The sequence below is a fragment of the Marmota marmota genome, unplaced genomic scaffold, assembly GCF_001458135.2.
Source record: "Marmota marmota marmota unplaced genomic scaffold, marMar, whole genome shotgun sequence".
NCBI lineage: Eukaryota > Metazoa > Chordata > Mammalia > Rodentia > Sciuridae > Marmota > Marmota marmota.
Window position 1 is genome coordinate 19,356,580 of NW_026000005.1, and position 9,829 is coordinate 19,366,408.

At 36.7% G+C, this 9,829-nt stretch overlaps 1 protein-coding gene across 1 annotated transcript; it reads left to right on the forward strand.

Moving 5' to 3' along the window:
- Positions 1-276: 276 nt before the first annotated feature.
- On the forward strand, positions 277-9,090 carry CUNH2orf69 (chromosome unknown C2orf69 homolog). Its single transcript, XM_015481202.2, has 2 exons — positions 277-732; positions 5,915-9,090. Exons 1-2 carry the CDS (start codon positions 400-402, stop codon positions 6,740-6,742), a joined length of 1,161 nt encoding a protein of 386 aa, XP_015336688.1. The 5' UTR covers positions 277-399; the 3' UTR covers positions 6,743-9,090.
- Positions 9,091-9,829: the final 739 nt, after the last annotated feature.

A 9,829-nucleotide genomic window follows, 5' to 3' on the forward strand; every position in this document is an offset into this window, starting at 1 on the left:
TTACGTACTACCGGATTGAAAGGCCCACCCAGCTGTTGCGCAGGCGCCATAACTGCCGCCCACTCTGGCTTAGGGCGCTTGGTTCTGTTCTCGCGCCTTCACTCTTCTCCGGCTCTTTCCCAGTCTTCCATTCGAACTTCCCGGTTGCGACTCACTTCACCAATCACAAACGTTCCCCCTCCGGCCCCGCCCTGCCATCACCCCCCTCCAGAACTCGAGCTCAGGTTCGCGCACACCCCTCCTTTCCTTACGCACGCTGCGCGCTGATATCAGCCTCTGACGTCATTGTCGTCCGGCGCCGGCTACCTCCTCGGCCACTCCCGCTGGCCGTTGGGCTGCTTGCCGAAGTCCCGCCCCCAAATCACCCCCACCTCGGAACCGCTCTAGTGGCGGCGACCCATGTGGGGGTTCAGGTTCCTGCGGTCCCCGCCGCTGCTCCTCCTGCTGCCGCAGCTCGGAATCGGAGACGCCTTGTCCTGCCTGCAGGCCAGAACCATGAACCCGGGCGGCAGCAGTGGTGCACGATGCTCCTCCGCGGTCGAGGGACGCCGCCAGCAGTGCCTGCAGTTGTCCACTGTGCCAGGAGCCGACCCGCAGCGCACTAACGAGGTGCTCCTGCTGGCGGCAGTGAGAGAGGGATCAGAACGGCAGGACCTCCCTAGGGACCCGGCAAAGGAGGAACCGCAACCGCCGCCCCAGCATCACGTCCTCTATTTTCCCGGGGATGTACAGGTAATTGGGGCCTAGGCACCTGTTTCCCCCTATGGATTCACTGGGTTCTCTTGTGGCTGTTGCCCGGTTTCTTCCCTTCCTGAACACACCCACAGTTGGGCTCATGCTTCCGTTATTTCATGAAATCCCAAATCGTCCCTTCTACACCCCTGACCCCTTTCCCATGGAAACCCAGGGGGAATTGTCCTTGGAGGGACCATTGCTAAAGAGCCAGCTGTCAATCCAGGCATCACAGGGTGGAATTTGAGATGTACAGGGAATGAGACGTGTAATGTATGCTCATTTTTAACTTGGTTTCTTAGAAGACACTGTGGTGTGTGAGTGTGTATGTGTGTTAGGCAGGGGACAGAGAGATGGCTTTTAGATTAACTCAGCACCAGAACATAGTGTTTAGGAAACGCTGATGGCAATTTTAAAACAGGCAAACAAAAAACCCATTACAAAGGCATGACACAATAATCCTAAAAATGTTGGATGATGGTGGAAGAAAAGGGACAGTAATTGCTAAGTATGTCCATATTTTGATGTTCACCTAAATTTTCTTTTTGTTTTTTATGTTTATTATTAATTTTATAGCTGCAGGCTTGTCTTTATTATTACTTCGATAGCTGCAGGCAAATATTCATGGTTATGCTGTCTTGGAAGCTGGGTGTTAATCCAGAACTGCACTGTCTAACACATTAGCTGTAATTAAGTAAAATTATTAAGTAAAAATCCAGTTTGTCAGTCATCCTAGTTGCACTGCAAGTGCTCAGTTACTAGAGGTGGCAGGTGTGTACTGTATTGGACAGTGCAGATAGGCACTATTTCCATAGAATATGAAACTTTCTATCATCACATAAAGTTCTGTTAGCACTAGTAGACAGGTAAAGCTAAAATATAGCTAGATGGGTTTTTTATGCCATGAAACAATATTCTTGTTTTTGAAATTGATGCTTTAACACAATATATTTAACTTCCACCCATGAGTCAAATAACGGTAAAATATGTGTAGTGTTTTCCCTTGCCCTCAAAATAAGGGACTCGTTTGGTTGACCAAACATATTCCTGAACTTTAGGCTTGCCAGTTGCATACATTGTATTTTCTCCTCTATCTTCACTCCCCTAATGATCTCTCAGTCTTGTGTTCTTACTTATTACCTACACCAAGATAACCCTTGACATTTGTGTATCTGGCCTATGAAAAACTAGTATTTAGATTTATGAGAAAATTTACAATTTGATTCCTTTGTAGTCTGGTTGGGAAAACAGCATTTGGTATTTCTGACACTGATTTCCAGAGATTTGTGACCAACTACTGCAGGCATGCCTATAGCAATGATGATAATGGGAATGATAATTAATGTTTATTAAGCGTTTCTTGTTTTTAAAGGGTACCAGAGAGAATATAAGTCTTCAGATGAGTTTTAAAGAGTTCTACAGGTAGTTTCATCTGAACATCTTTTCTTTATGTAGTCTCAGATTCCATTAGATTTTTGTATAGTGATACACTTAGTTTCTGCATTGCATGGAGTATTCTACAAACATTAGGTCTTCTAGAAGAGAAATAGGCTTTGAGGTCAAATTGCCTAGATTTGAACCCAAATTCTCTATATTTTAGCTATGAAATCTCTGGCAATTCTTAAATCTCTCAATATTTCAGCTACTTCAGCTATAAAATGAGAGTAATAGTTTATAGAGTTAATGGAGATTAAATATGTTATTACCTAATAAGTTCCAGTCCCTTCTCATCCTTCTGGGCACTTTTTAAATTATTTGAATACCCTAGTGTTTCATTCTTGTACTTTTTCCTCTATCTTCACTCCCCTAGTGATCTCTCAGTCTTGTGTTCTTACTTATCACCTACACCAAGACAACCCTTGACATTTGTGTATCTGGCCTAAACATATTCCTGAACTTTAAGCTTGCCAATTGCATGCAGTTATTTCCTTTTGGGTATTTAATAGATATCTCAAACTAAAATCACTGGATATTTACCTCAGTACAATCTTCCTTATTCTAGTCGGAAATTACCTTTTCAGTTGCTCAAGTCATCCTTTAGATCTTTCTTTCATACCTCATTTTCTAATCCATCTACAAATCCAGACTATTACTATGTATGGATATATAACTTGTTAATCCTTTCATAACTGGATAAATTCCAATTTTAACTTTAAAAATTTTGCTTTGCTAAAGAGTAGGATATGTAGATGTCCATGTCCTAAGCAGTGTGCCCTAGCCATGTACCCTGGGGCTTTCTGTGCTCTATCAGGCAGCCCTTTTAGGTTGGATCCTGTTCTGGTCACTCTAGCTTGCTTACTTGGGATGTGCACTTTATGCCAGCAAAAATGCTCTCTTGATGCATTTTTGATGGAATTGTAGCTTATACCTTAAGGTAGTTCTCCTCACTCTGCTGTAAGGGTAGACCACCCAGTTTAAATCTTTATGAAGGTTTCTGGACTCTCAGAGACATGTTCAAGTTTTTCAGAAAATCCTTTAACTCTTAATTCAATGGCAGTGATGTGGTGGTTCTGTAAGTCTTTGCAAGTCAGCAAGCATCTAACTGGAGTAAGCACCTCTTAATCTCTCCCAGAGATCTCCCAGACATTATTTTTATCATAGTAGCAAAGTGCCTATGATTTTGTGATAATTGTGTATATCATAAATCTGAATATACAGAAGGTAAGAGCAAAATTCATAGAAAAGTCAAATGATACAATCTTCTGAGAATAAATTTTTAAAATATATATGGAAGATTCCTTAGAAAACTGGGAATGGAACCACCATTTGACCAGGCTATCCCACTCCTCAGTCTATATCCAGAGGTTCTCTCGTTGCCTGCCTCACTGGGGATGAGGAGAAGCATGGCCTTCATGGTTTACTCCTACAAGGATAGTAAGTGCATCACATTCCCAACTAGGATGAATATCCTCTCCAAAGAAAGCCCTTCTCTGTATGCAGGTTGGCAACAGGTAATAGCCTGGGCTGCAGAAGCAATTTTGGCTGTCTGTTAGCAAGTCCTATAGGAATGCCTGGTGCCTCTTTTCAGAATATGGAAGAACTTATCCATTGTTCTTAGATCTGGGGTTTGACAGTAACAATCCCATTCTTTTCATTTTAGTACACATAGTTCCTTAGTATTAGCATTTACCCCTTTCTAATCATATAACCTGGGGCTAATCCAGGGAGACACCATTTCAATTTATAGTACCTTCTATGTGGTAGAATCTAAAGTGACAGTCATAAAATCTGGGTTCATTTTGGTTCATTAAATAAATATGTAATAAATATAGTAACTGTATAGTTCCTAGGACATCAGATTCCTTAACTATAAAAAGAATTTAGATAAGCCTTTCCAGATCTAAGTGCCTATGATTTTATGATAATTGTGTATATCATAAATATGAATATACAGAAGGTAAGAGCAAAATTCATAGAAAAGTCAAATGATACAATCTTCTGAGAATAAATTTTTAAAATATATATGGAAGATTCCTTAGAAAACTGGGAATGGAACCACCATTTGACCAGGCTATCCCACTCCTCAGTCTATATCCAAAGGACTTAAAAACAACATACTGCAGTGACGAAGCCACATCAATGTTTATAGCAGCTCAATTCACAATAGATAAACTGTGGAACCAACCTACATGCCCTTCAGTAGATGAATGGATAAAGAAAATGGGGTATACATACACAATGGAATATTCTTCAGTAAATTCTTTTTAATGGAAAAAAAAAAAAATATATATATATATATATATACACACACACACACACACACACACACACACACACACACACATATATATGGAAAACTACTGATATTAATGGAATAAAACTATTATGAAGGAGTTGAGCATACCAGTGGGAAAAGTATCAAAGGACATGAATAGAGAATTAACAAATGAAAATTGCTAATAAACAAAACCCCAATTAGGAATCAAAACATGCAAATTTAATCAAAACTAAGACATCATTTTTATCATAGTAGCAAAGATTTTTAAAATATTAATGCAGATAAACATTAGCATTAAGGATGGGTACGGATGGAGGGTCCCTCTAGTCTCCCATTTCTCTTCCCCAGGGCTACCACTCTTACTTTTAAATCTCTGTCCTTCCAGAGATGTTTTTTGCATTTTTTTAGAAAACAAAAATGGTAGCATTGCAGTACTATTTATCTTATTTCTTTCCCATAAATTGTATATTCAGTCCCTTAACAAATCCTATTGATTCCACTTTTAAAATAATTCACAGTCTGAACATTTCTCAGCACCTCTGTATCTACTACCACTCTATTTCAAACCACCTTCTCATGGGGATTCTCTGTCTCCCTCCTTCAGCTCTTGCCCCTTTACACAGAGGAGGCAGAGTAATCCTTTCAAAATATAGACTGAATCAGTCCACTGCTCCAAAACCTTTCAGAGCAGATGCCAAGTCCTCACATCTTTGTGCCTTCCTTGTGATCACTTTTGCTCCTGTTTACTAGAGCCACAATGGCCTCATGGCTTTGTCTTGCTTTTATCCCACATGTCTTTACCAGATGGCCTTTTGCAGCTGTACTTCCCTCTGCCTGAACTATGCATGGGGCACATTCCCTCAATTCTTTCTTAACAGTCATCTTATTGGAGAAGCAGCTCCTGATCATTCTGTGTTAAATATTGATTTTCTACCCTCCTATTCCTCTACTTTCATTTCTGTTGCACTTACCACCACTTAATATGTCTTGTCCAGTATGATAGCCACTAGCCACTTAGTATTAGCATTTACCCCTTTCTAATCACTTGTGGCTATTAACCACTTGAAATTGAAAAGAAACTAAACTCTTAATTGTAGTTTCAGTTCATTTAAATTTGGGTATTCACATACAAAAAGTCTGTGTAATGAACCAAATTTATATTTTCAGTTCATTTATTAGGAAATTGGATCATATGTATACTAAATAAAATGTAGTAAACATATCCTTCTCAGTTATTTTTTAAAATTACTATTCAATTACCCTTTCTCTTAAATAGATTTGAGACTTATTTTTTTCAAAATCTTATAATCAGAAAAGTAAAAACAAATTGTTTTCATTTCTAGAACATTAGCCATAGGTCATTGTAACCTCTTGATTTCCTCCACAAAGATGGGAAACTATTTTGTGGAAATAATTTTATGTCAATATATATTTAATGCTTATTTCATCTTTCTTACTTTTCAGAATTACCATGAAATTATGACTCGTCATCCTGAGAATTACCAGTGGGAAAACTGGAGTCTAGAAAACGTTGCCACCATTTTAGCCCACCGGTTCCCCAATAGTTATATTTGGGTGATAAAGTGTTCCCGAATGCATTTGCACAAATTCAGCTGCTATGACAATTTTGTGAAAAGCAACATGTTTGGTGCCCCAGAACACAGTACTGACTTTGGAGCTTTTAAGCACCTTTATATGTTATTGGTTAATGCTTTTAACTTAAGTCAGAATGGTTTGCTATCGAAGAATGGCAATGTTTGGAATAAGGACTCCAAAACATCTAACTGTAGATCTAATTCTTCTCCTACTACTAGTAATGGTTGCCAGGGAGAAAAAGAGAGGACCTGTGAAAAATCTGATGAGTCTGCCCCGAGTTTTAATCCACCATCACTAAATGGTGCATCTTTTACTTTGATTGGATTCAGTAAAGGTTGTGTTGTTTTGAATCAGTTGCTTTTTGAATTGAAAGAAGCCAAGAAAGACAAGAACATAGATGGTTTCATCAAAAGCATAAGAACGATGTATTGGCTGGATGGTGGTCATTCTGGAGGAAGCAATACATGGGTTACATATCCAGAAGTCTTGAAAGAATTTGCACAAACAGGGATTATTGTTCATACCCACGTAACACCTTACCAAGTACGTGATCCAATGAGATCTTGGATTGGAAAGGAGCATAAGAAATTTGTTCAGATACTTGAGGATTTTGGTATGCAGGTGACTAGTCAAATTCATTTTACAAAGGAAGCTCCTTCTATAGAGAATCACTTCAGGGTTCATGAGGTATTTTGAGACTACAAGAATATTAATGTACTTGTTTAGAGGAAAAGCATATGCACTTTGAGTGCTGTAAATTCAGATAATGACATGTAAGATGCAATTCATAAATGCATTGTCAGTCTGGGGGTTAGGGAGAAGCACACATTCCTAAAATATGGGTGTAATATGCAATAGTATTCCTTGCTTGTGATTGTGAACAGTTTTTAATTTGGATTGGGTTAGATTAGTTAATTTGAAATCTAAAAAGGTGGTTTGTGATAATTCTATGAGAAAATATAGGACCCTTAAAAATGAAGGTTAATGACAACTAAAATTGCTGTTGTTGGAAATAGTTGATTCTTTGAGTAATGTTTCAAACTAAATTTGGTGACATTATAACAGCAGTTAGCTATTTTGGCACTGAAAACTTGAGTGGAAGCACTTCATTTCTCTTCAGACAAAGCAAAAGCACCCTGATGTTTTCCATCATTTTGGAGTAACAATCCTGCCTCTTACGTTTTATAAACTTATGAATTCATTCTTAATGTACAACAAGTTTTTTTTTTTCTTGAGAGTCAAATATATTTCCAGTTCTCCAAGAATGTGTAATAGCATAAAGCTGATTTTTTAAGCTTTACACTTATGCACTGTGGCTTAATTTTTAATTGACAGTTTTTAATTGACTGTTTTGGGCTTTCTTAAATATTGGCCAAAATACAGTTGTTTTTGAAAATTGGTTTAAATTGAATATAATTTTATATATATATATATATATATATATGTATTTGATAAAAATATACTACAGAGTAGATTTCAAATTTTCATTATATTAGTATTTTGAAAGAGATCAACTTAGGTAAAATAAATATATAATACTCTATCAGCTGCTCTATTGAAAAGGAAACAGATTCCATAGATCTAAATCAGTGTTTCTCCAGAAACATGATTTTGTCTGCCAAAAGAAAATAGCTCTCTTTGGCCAAAATGCAAAATTACATTGCTATAAGAAAAATTACAAGGGAAAGTTTGAAGACACAAATGATTTAATTTTGGCTCAAAAACTGAATTTGCTTAACACTACTACATAATTTGGGTGAAATTTCCTTCTGCCCGTTTTTCTTGACCTAGATAAATACATTTTGAGAAACCAAGATCTAATGAATTTTAACCAACATTGGAATATGGCTGTGTGATTATAAAAGCTGACCAGTCACTTTTTTATAGTTTATTAATAATGCTTTTGCAGGTCATGAAATAACTAAGCAGGGAAGTAACATGCTGCTTTAGGACTGAACAAAGTAAAATGCTAAAGATGACTATCTTAATGACCCAGAGGACCTAAATTTATTAAACAATATAAGGCAAAAATGTTTATTTATTGATTTCTTCCCAGAATTACATCTTAATTACTCTGTAAATACATTCCAAATAGAGACTCATGAGAAAGGATTCTTAACCAGATACTTTAAAACAAACATAATTCTATTAACTGTACAAGAGTAGTATCTAAATTTTTAAAATACCTTCTTTCCAGACCAAAAATTTCTATCACAGAAACAAGTTCAATAGATTCTAATATTTTATGTGTTACCTGCCTTAAAGCACCATGATTGGGTGGCTTTTTTTCAATTTAATAATTCTTTTGTTAAATTCACTTGTATCTAATAAAATAGCTGAGTTACTGAAATGAGCTAAGAAGGGACAAAGAAAAGGCTTTTCTTTTCACAGGCTTAACTAAACTGGAAAAATAGGACTTTTAATAGACAAATTCATTTTAAAAATATGAAATATTTGAATCTGAATTCAGCTATCCAGTTACATGAATGCTTAATTATAATTGTTATATATCAAATGGAGGAGATATTAAGAATGACCCACTGGGTACCTAAAACTGCTATCACATCAAAGTGAGACAATATTGAAAAGTAAAAATATTTTCAGAAGTGAAATATATTCTAGGTGATCCATATACAAACATTTGTTTGACCCTTTAGATTGGTCCTTTCTCCACATTTAGAACTGTTATTGTAAATGTTAGTATATCCTCTTGGATTGTGCCTTTGTGATGAAAGAGTCAATTGAGAAAAGTAGTCCTACAAATAATGTGAAAGTTGTTACCACCACAGCATGAATGTATAATTGTATTAAAATTAATAATCTACAGAAGTGTGTTTTGATGTGCTTTATGTTGTCAACATTGTTAAAACTTCATATCATTTGAATGAATGGAAGCTTTATCTCTATCTTGCCAGTTTTGGTTTCTATATATGCTTTCATTAACCTCCATGATTTTTTGAGTGAGCAACTCTGAAAAATCTTTTCTGTAAAAACAGAACTATTCTCCTTTTTAAATTACTCCATAAAAATTTGCATTCTATCCATTTTTTTTCTGTTGCATTTTTTAGAGCACTAAGTCTCTTTTAAGTTCTTCCTTTTCTTTGCTCATCATTTCAGGTATCTGTATTTTAGCTCCTTCAGAGTTTCTTAGAATTTATGTAGTATGATCCAGTTCTCATTTCATTCATGCACCAATGTCTGGGCATCCACCAAGAGCAAACAGAGTCTAGACCATAAGGATATAGCACAAAGTCCCAGTGTGTTACTATGGAAATATGTAATAGATGAAATCTAGAATGGATATAAAGAGAGAAATATAGAACAAAAGGTAGTAGTCATAAGCTAGTGTGTTTTATTTTCATTTGAGGGTCTTTAAGAAAAACATGCCTTAGAGGATGAGATATAAATAGCTTAATTTCTAAGTCTAATTGCTCTATACAAGGGCAGAGAGGCCCAGCATAATAGGCAGTTCCTTAGGGAGGTCATTTTAGTTTCCACTTATGGATATATTTAAGACGCCCTAGCACTCATGGCATGTATGCTCGAAACTAGATACGCAACACCAGAGATGTATGCCTGACTGCTTATCTGTGTTAGTTCCTTCTGACCATATCTATTAGCACCAGAGGAAGGACGCATGCAGCACAGTTCCAATTCTATCCAGACCTGCTTTCTGACTTCCAATACTTTTTTCTTTGTTGTTATTAAACTCTGATTCATTCATCTTGGATATCTGTTAAAACTTTTTATAGGTGAGAGAAAAACCTTGTTACTAGGTTCTTA